Source organism: Cyprinus carpio, chromosome A24, assembly GCF_018340385.1.
Source record: "Cyprinus carpio isolate SPL01 chromosome A24, ASM1834038v1, whole genome shotgun sequence".
In the NCBI taxonomy this organism is placed as follows: domain Eukaryota; kingdom Metazoa; phylum Chordata; class Actinopteri; order Cypriniformes; family Cyprinidae; genus Cyprinus; species Cyprinus carpio.
Window position 1 is genome coordinate 5,119,717 of NC_056595.1, and position 19,618 is coordinate 5,139,334.

Below are 19,618 nucleotides of genomic sequence, written 5' to 3' on the forward strand. Positions count from 1 at the left end.
TATACACTGTAATTACGAAAGTGGATTCCACAGTTAAAATACCCCAAATTGCATACACTAACCACACTATATGAATGTTCTCTTCATTATATAACAATATCAAGTGCTGTTTATTTAAAATAAATATAGCACAAACACACTTTTCAAGCAAGCTCAAGTATTATTTGTTAGCATGTGCCACTTGTTTTATATTTTTAATGTAATCTAATGACATTCAGTAATTAATTGTGTCTATCAAACTGATGTCTTCATCATGGTGTGCTTAGTATCAGATATGATTCAACAAACAGTATTCTGTATTCTATTGCTTTATTGATCATGGCATTTTGAGATTGATGTCACAGAATGCACAGCCACAGTCAAGCTTTTTTTAGACAGTTCACTCTCAGTACGGGTTGTTGAGTACGTGGTTAGCAATGTATTTGACAGCTAGCATGGTCTCCTCACAAGTGGGCTTGATCTGAGACTCAGGCAGCAGGAATCCATAACGACCTTCGTCACGCAGCTCGAAGGTGTAGGAGTATTTCACTCGACGAGGTGGTAATAAGAGTAGTCGTAGGAGACAAGAGGAGGGGTGTGTGATGTGAGGAGTGTTGTGAAATGTGTCAGCATAAGATGTGATTGTGTTTATGTTTGACATTGAATATCTATCTCAAATCGTCGGTGATGAAAATGTTTAATGTTAAAAAGGCTGAAAGTGTTGATGTAAGCTTAGTGATGTTGACGTTAAAGTCATGAAACATTGGTGTAGTTTGTTTATAGCCTACCCTTACCAAAAAGTAGTATACTTCAAGTTTATTTTATTAAGTATACTTAAGTAAAGTTCAAGTATATTTAGACTTTTTGTAAGTATAAGTCAAGTATACTTAAAATGTCATTTTAAAGTATATTCCTGGAGGAGTACATAAAGTCCATTTTCTGAGAAGTACATAAAAAGTAAACTAAAAGATACTTTCCTATTTTAGTTTTAAAAGACAGATACTAATAGCACACTTGAATCAAACTTCTTTTTTGTTGTTATATGCTTAGAGGTTCACACTTGATGATTTGTATTATAAAGAAAGTTGTTCATTTTTAAAGATTATCATGCTGAACAAAATGTGTAAGAGCCCCTCCACCCACCCCCTCCCAAAAAAAACAAAACAAAAAAAACAAACATCACTGCAGCATACTTAGAGTATTACATTGTTAGCTTAGCAACATGCTAGCATCTTTTGGAATCATCTGTGAGTGAGTATTAATTTGCGAGTTGCTTACTTTTGATAGTTTCTTTTATAGTCATTTTTTTTTTAGTTAGAATGCTGGATATAAGTCTAAGGAAGTAGGAAGCTCACTGCATGTAGGTTTTGGACCAGAGCTTTTCTTGGACTCTTTATACTCACAGATGGTCACAGCACCAGGGCCGCTAGTGTATCTGGTTCCATACAGGGAGCGCAGAGCTGCAATAGCTCCCTGAGACACACTCAGCTACCAATAAAGACAAGATATAAGTTAAGACTCATGTCAGTCGGAAACCTCAAAGGCACATGGCAATAAATTATCACATTTTGTACATGAGTGCCATATGTAACTGCATTCAATTACATGAAAACACAGTAAACATTTTGTAATATGCTTCAATGCAAAAGTACCAGCTCTGAGTGATGAGCAGCCAGATCATATTTGTAGGAATAGGGGAAAAGGAGCATCTGGGAATATGAGTGGATAGTCAGGTAAGACTTGATGATGGACTTGTTGGAGCGGATGAAGTTGGCCAAATTCTTGGACTCAATCTCAGATTCTATGCTGCTTCCACAGTAGGTTTCACTGCAAGGGTTGCTGGAAGCTCCAGTGGCTGGGAAGTGAACGGCATACATCAAACATATTTCACGGAACAGGGTAATATGTATATGCTATTATTTGTGAATGCCATGAAGGACCACTTACTAAGTTTCCTTTCTGGTTAAGCTAGTAAAGCAATGTGGTGTGGACAACTTAATTTCCAAAATACTATTGATTTTACTAGCTTTAATAGGAAGCAAGTACTTACTGCACCATCCAGCATCAAAGTTTCTGTTGGGGTCAGTACCGATACAGCTGCTACCACTGTTCCTGGATCGGGTCTTTCTCCACATCCTGTCCTGTGGCATAAAAACAAGACCTTTCAGATCATAATAGTTCACTCTTCACCATATATATACTATATTATCACTTCACAGTCATACCCAGATATTAGAATTAATATTAAGACATAATACAAAATATTACTCTGAAATAAAAGTGTTTATAGGTCTATCGGTCTACACAATTAAGAAAGAGGCTGTGTTTTGTTAGGAGTCATCCAAATGGTGTACGTAGACAAGCGCACATCTCAGAATACTGACTGTTTCTGTAACAACCGAGACTTCTAATGGCAGCTGCAGTGACGCGATGACTTTACCGATTAGCAATTGGCTCTCTTTATTCAGAAGGCAGAGTTTCCCTCGATAGAGCAGCAATACTGAGTATTGCATTTCTCCCCATTCAAAACTATATGATTGACATGTATTGGGTATTCTATAGAGTGCTTCTCAAACGGAAGGCTGCATCTTACGAAGGCTGCATATCTCGGCTGCCATGTCATCAAATGTCGCTGAAGGCCGTCTCAGTCGGAAGGATCCTTGGAAGGCAGCTTTCGGCCCTGTCCCAGATAACACCCTAAACCCTTGCGGGCTTTCTTTGTGTCCACACTTTCGTGACGTAATGCTGCTTTGACTGTCGGGTAGAAGTCTGCTGCGGAGATCGCCTTAGTGCGGGCTCAACATAAATGTGCATTGAGGGTCCATAACGGCCGCAAAGAGGCACTTTTGAAAGCTAAAATGATGAATTGGACACCCTGCAGTCTCCTGGACTTAACGGACACGCGCACGTGGTGCCCATTGTAAGTTCCCAAGACTGCGAATGCACATGAAGTGTGCCATTTGGCACAGGGCCTTCGTTTCACATCCTTCATTCAGCTGAATTTGAAGGATGCATGGGATCTATCCTTCACAACCTTCAGTCACCCACAATCCTTTGTAATCATTTGTATTCATTAAAATTAACTGATGTATAATGATGAATAGTGAGTAATTTATGTATGGAATTTTTTTTCACTGAATTATTATTATTATTATTTTTTGTTTAATTAATTTTATCTCACAATTATAACTTTTTTCTTGCAATTGCGAGTTTACATCTTGCAGTTTTGACGTTTTCGCAAAATTGCGTCAGACAAACTCGTAAATTACGTTTTTTTTTTTTTTTTTTCAGAATTGGGTGATTTAAACTCGAAATTCTGAGAAATGGACACAATTTTTATAAAAAAAATAATGTCAGAATTGCTCACTCGCTTTGATTTGTTTCAAAACTACAAACGTGAATAAAAAGTTATTAATAATCAACATTAACAAAACAACAACAACAACAAAAAAACAGTTATTTAATCTTATCTGTCTTATATTTCATCTGCAACAACAATGTGAATTTTAAAATTAGACATGGTTTTACCACAAATAAAACCAAACAATCATAGTTACTGTAGTTAAACCATGGTAACCACAAATTTAACCATGGTTTTGCTACACTAACCATAGTTTAACCATGGTATTTGTAGTAAAACTGTGGTTATACAAATGGTAATCAATATGCCAAAGAACATGGTTACTTCCCTTTTACTACAAAACCATGGTTATTTTTTGTAAGGGAACATCCATCTGGCCATTAACTTTTAAATGCATCATTAATACATTCATACGGTGGAAGGTTTGATGATGCTAGTATTAGCGTGAGTTACAAGTTGCTTCTTTTTTGTTGAGCACCTAAGGGAATCAATCATTTTGTTGAACTTCCTTTAATGTTCAAGAGTGTTATCTTAAATGTTTGTCCAGTGTCAGATAAATGTATGTTAAACGCAGAGATGATATGCTGAACCACATGATGGAAGTCTAACATCATTGTGGCATTAGCAAATAAAGGACACAATGAAAAGTTACAGCAGTGCAAATAAATAAATAAATAAATAAAATAAAACACATTTAAGCATAAGCATTTTAAATCAAATTAAATATATTAAATCAATATTAAATTTTGAAATATATATATTTAAGATGAGAAACAAAAGTTTTGTCCAAACTTTTGACTCTGTGTGTGTGTGTGTGTGTGTGGCTAGAACATATATGAGAGCAATGAACATACTTTAGTCCAGGTGTATTCATAGCCATCAATGTTGAAGACAGGCAAAACAAAGAAGTCCATTCTATCCAGAAGGTTGGTCATCTCAGGGTCACTGCCATAGGGTGGACACAGCCTAACACATGAGTAAAAAAAAAAAAAAAATAAAAAAAAAAAAAAAAAAAAGGGTTTAGATTTATAGATCTCTTGAATAAAAGACATCAGTTTATATATAAATATATATATATATATATATATATATATATATATATATGTATGTACCTCCTTTATGAACCACTGACAGAAAGCGTGAGTAATCCATTCTCTGGCATGAAAGCCACAGTCCATGAAGATGGCTGGCTTAGCAGAGCCTGTCTTCTTTCCAATCTGTCGAAGAGGAAAATGTACCTTTTTTTTAAGTTTCAAAACAAAATATATTTATAATTGTTTTTAAACAGTGTTGTTGTATTGGTAATCAGTGCAGGTAATCTTGAAATTCAATTTGAAAAATCAGCAAATCGTATTTAATATAATTTAAAATGATATTACATTTTCATTTAATTGCAATTAACATGCAGTTAAGAGAATCAAAACATTACATTAATTTTGCACTTATTAAAGTATGTTATTTCCATAATAAATATCTCTGTAAACGCTAAAGTGTACTTCTTTTACACAAGGGTATACAGAGTTCTGTTCAGTGACTTGCAGAGGCAGAGCTTTACCTGCAGGAGGTGCATGGGACGTCCCTCATAAGTGTTCCCTATCACCTGCCTGCTGATCAGGTCAGCATTGGCAGAGCTGATGGAGATTACCCAATCATTAATCTGTAGATGAGTAAAACACAAATAAAAAACACCTGGGACAGAGAAAAAAATAAAATAAAATGTAGGGAAATTATGAGTGCACTGGCAATCATACCGTTGCCCAGTTGTTGTACTTTGTATAGTCATGGGCCTTTGTTGCCATCTTGTTGTCCATCTGAGTCTCCACAGCCTCCTGAAGATTTTCAAACATGACCCTGCAAAGACAATAGTGGCTTATTTTTCAAACTTTACTCTAGCTAAAAAAATATCCCAAGAATATTTAACATAGATTACCAGTAACTTGGGGTGCCATGTATATGACATGTTATTTCCAACACTATCTCACGACCAATTTGTACGTATTTTACGAGGTGGCTAATTCATACTAATCCGTACAACCTCACTCGTACGATTATGTGTGATTTTTCTAGACACCAGTGATGGGTAGGTTTAGGGTCGGGATTAGGTGTAGGCCATTCATATAAATTCATACGAATTGTGCAACTTGTAAAATACGTACGATTCAGCACAAATTGTATCAATTTGTACGAATGAGGACGTACGAATTTATATGAATTAGCTACCTCGTAAAATATGTATGAATTGCCATGAGATACGCCTGGTTATTTCATGATATTCATTTTGAACCATAAGACACAAGTGCCAGGGTAGAGCACCCACATGCTGTATTCATTTCAAAGTCTAATGCCACTTGTGTGTATAGTCAAATACTTACTTAACTTCCATGCCACTTTGCTGTAAAATGGTGAAGACCATGTCAAGCTGGGCTGCAGGAACGTGAATGTCAACATTCATGCCAATGGTCACAAGGTCAGGACTATCAGGCTTCCAGAAGTCCACCTGCAGAGGGTGGAACTTGTACACTTACTGAAATAGTGGACGTGCAATCATGTGTCTTAATAAAAATCTAATCACTACAAACATTGTTTAGAACAAAGAAGCAGTGTCTTAGAAAAGTGCATTGTAAAACAGCTCTTAGTAATACTTGATTCTGGTTTAATGTTCACATTAGTGTCCATGTGCGTTTGAACCTTCTGTAATAGTTAAGAGTCCTTCATTTTGAAAAGATGGATCTCAAAATTATAGTCATTGTTGGAAAGGGTTCAAATACACAAAAATAATGAAAAAACAAAGAATTTGTGGGCCAAGGATTTTTCTGAAGAACAGTGGGCAGTTTAACTATCCAGGACAAACAAGGGACTCATGAACAACTATCACAAAAAAAAAAAAAAAAAAAAAAAAAAAAAAAAAAAAAACTGTGGATCATCCAGGTAACAACACAGTATTAAGAATCAAGCATATGTAAAGTTTTGAACAGGGTAATTTTTATAGATTTAACTAATATGTTCTCTTGTGGACTACATGTAAACATCCTGTGTTTGAAATATTGTATTCAGGTCAGTACTAAATACAAAATAACATGCATTTTATTTATTTTTTATGATCACTTGTATTTTGGCAAAATTATAAACATTTTGCAGAGGCTATGTAACTTTTGACCTAAACTGTATGTGTGTGTGTGTGTGTGTGTGTGTGTGATTTTGCAGGGGTCTATGTAACTTTTGACCTAAACTGTGTGTGTGTGTGTGTGTAAGATTCAATTACTGATGCCTTTTTTGTCTTTTGACCTAAACTGTATGTGTGTGTGTGTGTGTGTGTAAGATTCAATCACTGATGCCTTTTTTTATTCTTGGTCTTCCATAATACAACAAAACTACTAAAAATAGCTTCACTTGTCACACAACAAATATCATGTAAAACATGTAACCTGAGGTATGTTCATGCAGTTGAAAGGTTTGCTGTATGAAAAGACTATGTAACACTGCATTTTGTATTTAATATTTCAATTTGTATTTGCAAAAACCTCTTGTAGTTCTATAATTACATTACTATACATCAGAAATTCTGATATCTTTTAAGAATTGCCATTTGGTGACTGAAATGATAATTGTTAGATATTATTATTATTATTATTATTATTATTATTATTATTATTATTATTTTTGTTGTTGTTGTTTTGTTAATGATATTATTATTGTTAATAATAATAATAATAATAATAATAATAATAATAATAATAATAATTTTCAAACAAATAATAATAATAAAATGAAATATATATAATACACACACACACACACACACACACACACACACTGTATTACCTTTCTGTTCAGTGCTTCTATACAAAATAATTAAATAAATAAAGATAAATAAATAAGTAAATTAGGCCATATTTTCTATCTTAAATAAAAACAAATAATTTTACCTTAATTTTGTGGCCTATTTCCCTGATTATTGTCACATCTTCCTCGGATCCAGGTGTCAGACGGAGGACCTTGTCTCTAGAGAAGCACGGAGGGACATATATGTACAGTATATATCTTAGATATTATCTCAACATGCTGTAATCTTTCAGGTTAAAGATAAATATTTTTAAGAAGTTACCCCACAAATCTGATCGGCTCACAGAGAGCAACAGCCACCAATCCCAAGAGCAAAAGGACCCTCATTTTGCCTGCATGTTCAAACCCCTGACACAAATCTCTTTTTATAATTCCAGGCCTTCAAGGGCCACCCAGTCCTGACCTTCTCCAGAGAATGCCTTCATTATGCATCATGTATTATTCATCTGTTGCACATGCTTTATTAGATATTTTTAGCTATGATTTGAGATGACAACAGCTTCAAATAAAAATATTTTAATCATTAATCTGCTAAAAGGCTGATGTTTAAATGTTAACAAAGAAAAAACAAACTTAACGGGGCCATCATTTAAAAAAATATATATATAAAAAAAAAAAAAAAAAAAACTGGCTTTTATTTGAGTAGTCCTATACACATACACTGAACATACAAACAGCAGTAGATGAATTCAAAACATGTAATGAACATATAAGAGAGAAAAAGAAATTCATGTATTTTAAAAGTTAAATTTTATACCTAAAAAAAAAAAACACTTTTTATGTTATTACATGTTTTTGTGACATCAGAAATTATGCAGCAAAACAGAAAACATTCAGCAATCTAAAACAAGTTAGTTTATGTTAGATTGTCCAGACCCACATCCAAGTAACCTCAGTAGGTTCTTGCGAAAATTGTGTCCAACAAAGCCATAAAGAATGGGGTTTACACAACTGTTTAAATAGGAAATGCAGATGGAAAACGGCATGGCTGTGTCAATAACATCCAGTGTTTGGCAGTTTTCCATCACACCAAGCGTGGCCAGCAGCTCCATGAAGTGGAAAGCTTGGTGAGGAGCCCAACAAACAAAGAAAGCAAGCACTGTAGCGGCTATCATACGTAGAGTTTCGTCTTCCCGAGAGCGAATGCTTTTCCTCAACAGACCCCTGGAACCCAGAAGTGCCCGACCGATCAGACAATAGCAGGTGATGATGACGAGGAAAGGCACAAGGAAACCTAGCACGCTTTTTAGCACGCTAAGGGTAACAAGCAAGTTAATCTGCTCACTGCGGTGCCACACAGCGCACAATGTGGAGTTCCCAATGTCGTACACATCCCGGCTTAACGCTGTAGGTGCACTGAGGAGCAAGGCAAACAGCCATATGAGTACACACGTCAGGTTAGCGTAGAAAAGTGTGCGCTGGCGTCTGGAGCGCACCGGATGTACGATCGCAAAATATCGGTCAATGCTAAGAGCGGTGAGGAAGAATATGCTAGTGTAGAGGTTGAAGATGACCAATCCGGCACTTGCCTTGCACAGGAAGGTGCCAAACGGCCAATGGTAACCCATAGCTGTGAAAGTGGCCCACAAAGGTAGCGTGATAAGGAAGGTGAGGTCTGATATAGCTAGATTGAGCACAAACACGTTTGCTACTGTCTTCAGCTTCATGTAGCGGTAGATGACAGCTACCACCATGCTATTGCCAATCATCCCGATGATGAAATTGCATCCGTAGACAACAGGGATGAAGGTGAAGATGAAGCTGTGTCTTCCAGACATACTGCAGTTCACATGGAGGCCCTTGCTCATTCCTGATGTTCTGTTCTCCATTTTTGGTCCCCAGTTGTGGTGATTATTTGACTACAAATGGGTTCGGCTATCCACAGGGTGTATCTGCACTAACCAACACCAGCTTCGGGGTAAAGGCTTCACTGACACCTATAAAGGAGAGCAACAAAAACGTTAGCCACAGTTCAGAGGAAGAGGCATCATAAACACAGGCTGTGATGCATGAGCATGAAAGAGCTCCTGCTATGCCCTCCCATTAAGGCCTACAGATTAAAACTGTCCTCACCGATCATGCTACTTCTGCTAAATAAGATGCCATTAAAAACAGATGCTTGATGACTCAGCCCTTTGAAATTGCACTTATCTGTCCACCTGGAACCCCTTAAAAATGTTCCTTACGGTCATGGAAAACATTTTAAAAAGTTCAGGGAATCTGTCTGTCTGTCTGTCTGTCTGTTGCCCCTCAATTAATAAGCATTGTTACTAATACAGTAATGTTTAACAGAACTGTGCTTTGTTAGAGCATTGGTCAAGTAAGTTGTTGGCTGATCAAAAAATATTTTGTAGTACCTATTCAAAATCCCAAATCAGAGATAAATACAGAATTTCAGCTATGCCTTTTGCACTTAAAATGTCTTAACAGTGGATGTTGAAATGTTTTTGGAGCTTGTGGCATTACGCAGACCAGAGATACAATGGGGATTGACATTCATCTTTGAACCAGTGCTAAAGTGATTGCTAGATTGTCCAGACCCAAAGCCTAGTAACATCAGTAGGTTTTTGCAAAAGTTATCTATTTGTCTGCCTGCCTAAGGACTTTTTTCCCCAGTTTCAACAAATTTCATTTTATATACATTTCTGCACATTTTAAATCTGAATGGAAAATTCAGGAATTGAAATGGAATTCAGAATGCATTCTTGATTACATTTTAATTCAATTCTGAATGGCCCACAAATAAATTCAATGGATATTCACTTTATATGTAGCAGTTTTACTCTGATAATTATTTAATTGGCTAGATACTACTTAAGTTCAGAGGTATTAATTTACATTAGTAAAACCTCATGCTTTTTACATTTTCTCAAATGAGAATCAGTTTTTTTTCTTGACCATCACTCAGTAGGTTATGGGTCAATTTGGTCAGATGCTAAAAAGCTAGCTAGCTCAATAAATAAATACATTTAATGAATTAGAGAATAATTGTTTCATTTTCAGTTGACAGAATTTGCACATCACATATGTATTTATATTTAGTTGTGCTTTGGTGACCATTTGGTTATGTAGATTATGCCACATAAACATTTAAATTGTCCTTTTGTGTTAAGCCTGTTCTAGTTATAAAGAGAAAATGCAGCTATTTAAAATTAATAGCATATTAGGAAATAGTTTTGTCCCATATCTCAATAATGAGTTTTGAATCTTGTCCTCTCGACTGAAGGGAGCATGGAGGCTCTGAAAGTTACATTGAGATCTTGCAATGTGTCTTTTTCTTGAGACATTTGTGCATACATATTGAAATCCACTTCAAAATTGGTCACAAACAAATGTAAATGTCATGGAAATGCATTGCTCAAAGTCAGGGTGCCCTGTTTTCAAAGTGTGTGTTGAACATAAGCAGATGGATGGAAACTGTTACCTGCAAGTGCAAGCTACAGCAGAACTTGTGCTCATGAAGGTGGCATGGCAGTAAACGTGCTTTTCTAACTGCACCATTAATTGATGTAGGAGATTGAGAGAGAGAGAGAGAGAGAGAGAGAGAGAGAGAGAGAGAGAGGGAGATTGAGAGAGAGAGAGAGAGAGAGAGAGAGAGAGAGTGCATTAGAGCATTGTTGTGTTGTTTTGACAATGTGCTGAAAGGAGCTCAGCATGAGAATTTCTAATCAGCACGCACCTAAATAAACAGGTCACTAGGGGTCTAGGCTGTTGAAAGTGCCTGTGAGAAAATCAAACCTGTTTGTGGTTAAAAAAATGAGCTTGCTGCTACCAGGATAGAATGAGGAAAAATTATCCATTTAGAACTTTGTTTATTAATGTCTAAAACTATAATAAATGAAAGGTATTCTGCATACTTAATTAACTATGGCAAAATGAGCTTCATTTTGCCACAAGGGGGCACACTACATGGTTTCAGCTGCAAATTTAAGCAAAATCCAAATACAAACTAGGGTTGTGCTTTTATTAACCAGTTCCCTTCCATTTCAACCTCACAGAAAGAGGAATTTACTTTTTGTACTGTGAGTCAAAGAAAGGTCATCAACTGATAACAACTGGTCATAACTGATTTCAACTAATTTTGCAAACAAATAATTACATTCCCTGTTAAGGTCTATTTTTAAGAATTATAGATTATTTTAATTATAATATAATTAATTGTATAATTTTGTATATTTATTTGTATAGACTATTTTTTTTTTGTAATTTAATTTTTTGTATGTAATAGATTATTTTTTTAAATTAAATTTTGTAATGTCATAGCTTACTTTATGCCACACAGTTACGCAGACTTTCATTTTTGCATTCAAATTAAAATAGGAAGCAGTAAAATTACAATTTAATTTGAAAAATAGGAATCAGTAATTGAATTCAAAATTCAATTTTAATCTAATTCTGATTTGTGTTGTTTCCTACATTAATTATATATTTGTTATTTAATAGTAATTTTTAGTTTATTTTTAGAGAATTCTTGATTCTTTCAGAAACATGTTATAAAAAAAATAATTGTATTAAATTACTTTGTTCAGAAAAAAAAATCCCATTAATCACTATGTGACCATACAATTCTTCATTTACTCGCCTCACATTTAAAGCAGTTTCATTTATATGTCAAGTGAATGTGGGTTTCTTTGGTTTCACAGTCGAGACGTTTTTAAAAGCATGCATTCTTCAGTAAAAGCAACATCCATATCAGTTGCAGATGTGGCATTCATTGCGAGAGGAGCACAACATTGGGGTGCCAAGGGTAACAGGATATATGAAATATCACCCCTGCATTTCTCCTCCTCAGGCCTGGTGCAGTAAAGCAGTTCCACACATGTCACCATTTGATTTAGTCCTGTTTTCTTTTTTAAATGAGTGTAACAGTAGGCGGCTGTAAATTTGACTGTACAGGGAACACAGAAGCTAAATGCTCAAGACTAGCTCACTTTTAGTTGTGCATGTGTTCCCATGCCTTTTTTTTTTTTTTTTTTTTTTTTTTCTGGCTTCACTTTGATAACATGATTATTGAGACACATTACTGAGAATCAAGATTCATTAAATACCTGCAACAAATATTGTTGCAAGTCATATCAGAAAGATCGTATTTATGAGTTGAACTCACCAACAAAGGCATGGAATAAATTGATTAGGAATAAATAAATTGATTAAAAATTTTTTTTTTTTTCTTTTTTTGTAGGAGCAGTTTTTGAATCTTCTTGGAAAAAGATGCATCACCATCTTGTTGTGAACATAGTGACTTGATGTTATAATTACGACTTTCCAACTCGTAAATACCAACTGCCCAGGAGAACTTGAACACACCGTACACAAACAAAAGAGCACAAAATAGGAACACACAGCATCAAAGTAACTACCCTTGAGCAAGATAATAATTACTATCTTAATTGTTTCTCCCAGACGGCTATTGCATAAAAAGGAGAGCAAATGGAAACTTTAAATGGAGACTGTAAAAGGCAGAAATGCACCTTTATAATAGTTTCCCAAATGGTATTTTTATCTAAGACATCATGCTCTTAAAAAAATGAGCAATAAATAAATAAACGCTGAAAATCATGGATGTGTGGTATCATTTCTTCTTTTTATTTTGAGATTGATTTTGAGGTCAAGTGTAATTTAATGGGATTCAACTATTTGCTTGCTACTTTGCCTAATAACACATCTAAAATGAACTCTGTTTAATCAGAAGTGTAGCGAGAGCACCACCATCTGACAGAGCGTTAGATTGCCCACTAAAAGTCTTTGATCTGGTTACAGATTCACTCAGTCTGCTCTTCTCTCACTTCTGAGAGGTACCACATGGAAATTTCATCAGCACTACGGTGTCCATTAAAAAAAAACAAACAAAAAAAAAACACTCATCTTCTCTCCTGTCCCACCGGGATGACAGAGACGGGGTTTATATATTTCTGTTGACTGGGCTTTTAAAGAAAAAGGCTGTTTGGATTAACAACAGATGGAATGACACGGACATCTGTCGAACATTTTGTTTAACCGAGCACAAACGAAAGCCCAACATGGCAATTTAGCTTCTGTTATCGTCTTTAAGTTCTCATCAGATAGATGCTAGCTGCCGCTATGGGAGTTGTGGACAACAAATATTAGCCTTAAGACTGCAGCTCAATAAAACATTGGGTTTTCCTGAGCTGAAGAGATGATAATGTTTTTAACAATTAGAGATAGCACAATCACGTTGTGCTAAAATATAGTGAGTTGCCTAAAGAGGCCGCATTGTAAGGCATCATAAGTTCCTGAGGCTGTTCTGAAAAGTGGACAGCGTAATTACGGTGCCAAATTCAAAGGTAGCATCGCATGTATCATTTGTGCAGAAGACAATCCAAAATGCACTGTGAACCCTATGTTAAAAAAAAAAGAATAAAAATATAATAATAATAATAATAATCAAATCAAATAATAATAATCAAATATATATATATATATATATTATATATATATATATATATAATTGTGCAGAATGTGCAAAATCTGTACTTGCAGATGATATAAGTGTACTTAAATAGGGGACAGTTTTATTTATTTATTTTAATTTTAATATTATTTTTAAATTGCATTTAATTTAAAATTGTCATGGTTGTAAGTATTTTTTGTTTTTTTGTGTGTTGTATTTAATAATTTGTCAAATTTACTTTTAACTGTAGTGTTTTATTCCATTGACGTTAATATACTAGCACTGTACTAAATTTCAAATTAATTACAAATGTAATTATATTTAAATACTAGAAATACAAAGTTTGGTTACACTTTATTTTAAGGTGTCCTTGTTACAGTGTAATTATACTGTACATATAAGTACTGAGTAATATTAATTAACTAGATTTTCTTATTATATAGTTAGGTTTAGGATTTGGGTTTGGCTTAGGGTTACTTGCATGCAATTATGTTTAATTAACTGTAATTATAATAGTACCTACACGTGTAACACGAACACCTTAAAATAAAGTGTTACCCAAAGTTTAATAGAAATGACATTAAATTATATTTTAGTTGACCATTAATGCTTTCAGATTCAGCAGTACATTAACCATATTTCAAAGTAATTATGAAATGACATATAAACATGTATTTAAGTCTTACTTAAATGAGGCCAAAATGACTCTTAAGTTCAACTGATTGCATTTACAATAATACATTTTCATTTAATTGAAATTAACATGTAATTAAGTGTCCGAAAACATTACATTTTCACATTTAAGTATATTGTTTTAAAGTATATTATTTTGTAATATGTACTCTTTCAAAGTATACTAAATTGTAATTTTTTATTTTTTTTGCAAGGGAAAGCTCAATACTGAAAACTATAGTTTAAAAATAAATAAGTGTAATACATATAAATTATCTGATCTAAATCAGTATTTATGTCAGTTATCAAAAAAAGTATTTTTTTTTGAAGATAGTTGTTATTATATTTTTTATGTTGTTTTTTTAATTAATGTTGTTGTAATAAATTACTCAACACCTCAGAGACTGCAGTACTTTACAAATACAAGCTTTTCTGAAGATCCAGGATAAAATAAAAATTGCATCTATAACAGTTCACTCACATATTAAAAGTGATATCGTCAATATATAATGTAATATTTTTAGTTTTAAGATATTTTAATAAAACTGCTATGTCATAATTATTCAACCCCTATTCAACATTTCTGTTTTTAAATCACATATGTGCATGGTGGGGAATAAAACACAATTAAGCCTTTAGAAACTCTATTAAAAACAGAATTAGCTTGAGCTGTTACACATACTTACATTTAGCCCATGCATGTGCTGAAGTTGAGTAGCAAAAATGTCAACAGAGAGCTAAAGAGAATACATATTTTATTACTTTAAAAAGGCCAAGGCTATATGAAGATTTCCAAGACATTAAAAGTTCACTTTTAATGAGACACAGCTCTCAGCCTTATTTCTTAGCTTAAAGTGTGTTGTACCAGAAAACCTTTGATGGTGTTGAAGAAAAAGCACAATATCATAAAATTTTTAATCAGAGCAACTGAAAAATATCTGCAATGTTAAGCCAAAGACTTGCAAGATGACCTGATTAAAGGAGGAAAACCATTTCAATGCAGTGTGTAAGAAGAACAATAGACAAGTATGGCCTTCATGTTGAGACATCCTGCTGAATACCACTCTAGATCAAGAAGAAATAAAGGCAGGCTTGAACTTGATAAAATTCATTTGTGTAGACCGGTGGAGCTCTGGAAGAATGTTTTATGGAGTGACGTGACCAAACTGAAACTTTTTGGACCCATGGACCAGCGGTATGTCTGCTGCAAAACAGGCAAAGCTCATAAGCAGAAGAGCACCATCTCCATCATCAAACTTGGAGGTGGATCAGTCCTGTTATGGGGTTGCTTTACTGTAGCAGGAAGTGGAAATCATAAACGTATCAAGGACATCATGGATTTTTTGAAGTATCAGGCCATTTTGACAAGAATTGTGATGCCTTTGGTGCAAAGACTGAAGCTGATGATCAATGGGCTTTCCTGCAGGACCGTCATCCCAAAGTACACATCCAAATCAACTTCTGCTTGGTTCAGGGATCAGTCATAGAATGTACTTGAGTGGCCTGTTCAGTCTCCAGATTTAATTCTCATTGAAAATATCTGGTTGAATTTAAAGAAAGCAGTGCCAATGTGAAAACCAAAGATTATCAGTGATCTGGAAGCTTTTTCAGGCGAGGAATGGGCCAAGACCATAGTGAGAGGTGTCAGAAGCTTCAAAACACTTACAGACAGTGTTTATTGGTGATTTTAAAGAATAAAAGATTCTGCACAAAATTTGAGTTTGGGGGGGTTGAATAATTTTGAACATGAATGTTTATAGCCGTTTTGAATTTAATCTTAATTCATCAATGTTCCATTCTCAGAATCACTCAAAAGTGTATTAACAAACTTTCTCTAATACTTTACTGATGCCTTTGTTAAATTGTTTTCATATAATTTTGTTCGCCACAGCAAAATGCCTTGCAGGTCAAGGGGGTTGAATAATTTTGATTGCAACTGTACTTACTTCACAATGTTAAAAAAAAAAGTACAGTATGTTCTATGTAGTATGAATTTGTATCGTATGAATGTAATCCAGACATTCTACATCCATTTATACTGCATTGACACTTTTAATAGAAAGGTGGGACTTTCTATCCTTTGTCGTTACAATTGGCTGTTACCTTCTGCTCTCAAAGCATTTGGAGTTCCTTGGACATCTCCTATTTCCTCTCATCCTGTGCGAGATTGTATTACACCATCTTTTGGTTGACCATCTGTTTCCTTAATATATAGTAAAATTATTGATTGCATAGCAAAACCTCTTTCAAATCTGTTTGGAATATATAATATATTATATATATATAATATTATATTATATATATATATATATATATATATATATATATATATATATATATATATATATATATATTCCCCTTCTGTCTCTTATTGGAATATGTAAATTGATTATATATCTCTTTTTTTTCCTTTTTTTCCCCTTTGTGTTTTATCCTGAATGGATGTTATGATGTTATTTGTTATGTGTAAAAGATGATAAAAAGTTGATAAAAATGGCTAATTCCAACTCTAACTTGCAGAGACTCGACTTACAGTAGCTGTAATTTTGTTGTGTCACTGAATATGGCCACATCCGGTCAGCAATGATTACTGAACGCACGTCTGTGAAAGTCTCCAGCTGTCACTGAAAATAAATGAGTTCAGTGGCCAGGTGCATTAACTTAGCCTCTATGTTAAGACTGTGTCTTAAGTGGATTTGGGGTACTTGGACTATTGGACTCTGAGTTTTACGGCGTAAAGCTGAATTCATATCATATTTTTATGCCTATTAAAGGATCATGCTATTAGCTTAGCAACATGCTAACATAGGACTGTTGAAATAAACTGAGTAATTGATTTTTAAACATTTATTTATTTTTTGACTAAACAATCACACAGTCACCTGTCACTTTCCATTCGTCTTTTTTAATCTAAGTATGGTCTTACTGTATTTTTCACAGTACACATTATGTGTACACTATATACTTCCCTAATCTTTTTTTTAATTTAATTTTTTTTTATGTAGTTTATTGTTACAGTGAAGCAATAGCACTGAGTCAGTCGTGGCTCATTCTGTTTGTAAGATAAAGAACAGTGCAGTTAGATTTTGTTCCTATAACAAAAACAAATATTGTTTTCTTTAACAGTATGTGTACATGACTAGAACAGCAATGAACTTGACCATGGTATGTCCTCATTCAGATTGTAAGGTAAATGTGTGTGTGTTAATGTCGGTCTTCTTAAATGAGCCATGCCATACTTTACTGTATGCGCAGCTTAATGTGAACAATGCACCAGACTAAACCAAGTGCTATGAGTCTCGTAACAGCCTTTTACTAAAATATTATAATTTTGTAACAATCATATCTTTAAGCAGTTCATACATTCAACAAAAGTCAAAGGAATCACTCAGCATGGCTTTTTTCATAAAGGTGAATACAATCTTGGTTGTATTAAACAAAATAACCCCATATACAATATAATTTCTTAATATCAATATTAATTAGTAGACTTTTACATTTTATAAAGTGGTGTTTGCTCAAGCAACCATGGGGGGAGGGGGTGTTTTTTTTTTTTTTTTTTTTTTTTTTTTACAGTGTATTAACTATGTATATACTAAAACCTGTCAATACATGTTGATATTATATGAGTAGATATAAAATATAGACATGTATTTATTATAAAATGTAGTAATAAACCATAGACACACATTTTTGTATAAATGTTGTTTAATATATTGAATATATAAATAAAATATATGCGGTTGACACATATAGTATCTTCATGTAAAATACCATAAAAAATAATTTATTATTTATTATATGTGTTTTTACAAATTGTAATGTGAAATTTATTTATTTTATAATCCTATCGTCATCTGCCCAGATAATTTATATTTGTAAAAATTATATATTGCATTATAGGTAACATTTTTGATATAGGGCAATAAATGTCATACATTACATTTTTGTATGGTTATTGCTAATCTGTTTGTTTGTTTGTTTGTTTTTTTTAACCATTTTATCATCCACCATGCTAAAAACACAACCACAAATAATAACACACTTCTCTTAAAAAATAAATAAATAAATAAATAAATAAATAAATAAAATAAAACTAAATAAATAAATAAATAAATAAATAAATAAATAAATAAAAAAAAAGCTTAATAAAAGCTTACAAAAACTGCAAAGTTTAAGATATTATTCATGTTTGTTGTGGGAAGAGATGTTTTAATTAAATGATTTATTTTCATATTTATTGCAAAATCTTATCTATGCAAAGAAAATAATAGCATTTAGCATTAAAAATGCATGATTTTACAAATGGTTACCAAATAAAGCATCTGAATAAGGATTTTAGATCTGTGCTGCATTCATGAATTTAGTTTTGTATCCAAATGAATGGATAGGTATTCAAACCTGCTCAATAAACAGGATTAGCTTTTAGTGCAATTTACATGCTTACACTGACATTTAAACACATTTAAGACTCTAAATAAACCAGAACTGGTCCTACCTGATGCAGTGGATAAGAAATCTCAGTTTCAGAGTGTGAGCCAAGCTGCATGGACTGGTCAAACAAGACGAGAAACAGTCAAAGCGCTTGACACTTACACACACATCAGCATGTACAAACACACAGCATGTCCACCCCCCACTGATGAAAACATGGCTCACGTCTCATGCACTTCCACATAATCTGCTTGTTAAGACCTGCGCCCCTATTATACACCTACTCAGCATTAACACTCCTCCCATCTGAGAAGCACATCTCCAGCTCAGCGGTCAGTTATTTCATGTCGTCCTCCCATGCCATGAATCGTGCGATGGCAAATCATGACATCTCTAATTGGCCTCCCCAAAGATATATTAATAGCACTGTCACCAACATCAGACATCAGATATGAAGAGGAAATTGGTTGTCTAATGTTCCTCTTCCATCCTTCAAGATCAAATGTGACTTTTTTTCTGTTACAGACTCCTCTGTCAGTCACATAAAAATACATTTGAGTACAAACACTGCACTATGTGGCCATTATGTCACTTGTTGAATGACAAACAGAGTCTACAAACTAGAAGAGTTAGGAAAGGAAAACAACGAAGGAAAGCAGAAGTCTGTTGGGTAGGTTGGAGCAGGCTACGTGTAGACATGAGAAAGAACATGAAGAACTTGTGAGAAAGCTAGATGTACTGACCTGTGAGGTCAGATCATCTGATCTGATCCTGCAGTTGGTGGAAGTTCTTTCATGCCAGTTCAAATCCAGTTTACCTCTATTTTTTTGCTTAACTATCTATTTCATATATATCAGTGGTAATTTCACTTCATTTTATCTTATTTTCATTACCAAACAACTTGATAAGACAAAGTG

General features: G+C 33.9%; 2 protein-coding genes across 3 annotated transcripts; both read right to left on the reverse strand.

The window, feature by feature from the left end:
* Positions 1-292: 292 nt before the first annotated feature.
* Positions 293-7,602, reverse strand: LOC109051051 (carboxypeptidase B-like). The gene is made up of 11 exons (XM_042714076.1): positions 7,446-7,602; positions 7,267-7,342; positions 5,713-5,837; positions 5,092-5,191; positions 4,896-4,997; positions 4,443-4,557; positions 4,195-4,295; positions 2,030-2,120; positions 1,632-1,834; positions 1,353-1,467; positions 293-528 (listed from the first exon to the last, which is right to left on the reverse strand). The coding sequence occupies exons 1-11, from the start codon at positions 7,508-7,510 to the stop codon at positions 386-388; spliced, it is 1,236 nt and encodes a 411-aa protein (XP_042570010.1). The 5' UTR covers positions 7,511-7,602; the 3' UTR covers positions 293-385.
* Positions 7,603-7,821: 219 nt separating this feature from the next.
* On the reverse strand, positions 7,822-19,254 carry LOC109068275 (type-1 angiotensin II receptor A-like). 2 transcript variants are annotated; one of them, XM_019085124.2, is made up of 3 exons: positions 18,766-19,254; positions 10,608-10,675; positions 7,822-9,120 (listed from the first exon to the last, which is right to left on the reverse strand). In XM_019085124.2, exon 3 carries the CDS (start codon positions 9,010-9,012, stop codon positions 8,035-8,037), a length of 978 nt encoding a protein of 325 aa, XP_018940669.2. In that variant the 5' UTR covers positions 9,013-9,120; positions 10,608-10,675; positions 18,766-19,254; the 3' UTR covers positions 7,822-8,034. The 2 variants fall into 2 exon arrangements, with proteins under 2 accessions (XP_018940669.2, XP_018940668.2); XM_019085123.2 differs by lacking the exon at positions 10,608-10,675.
* Between the last annotated feature and the right edge of the window lie 364 nt (positions 19,255-19,618).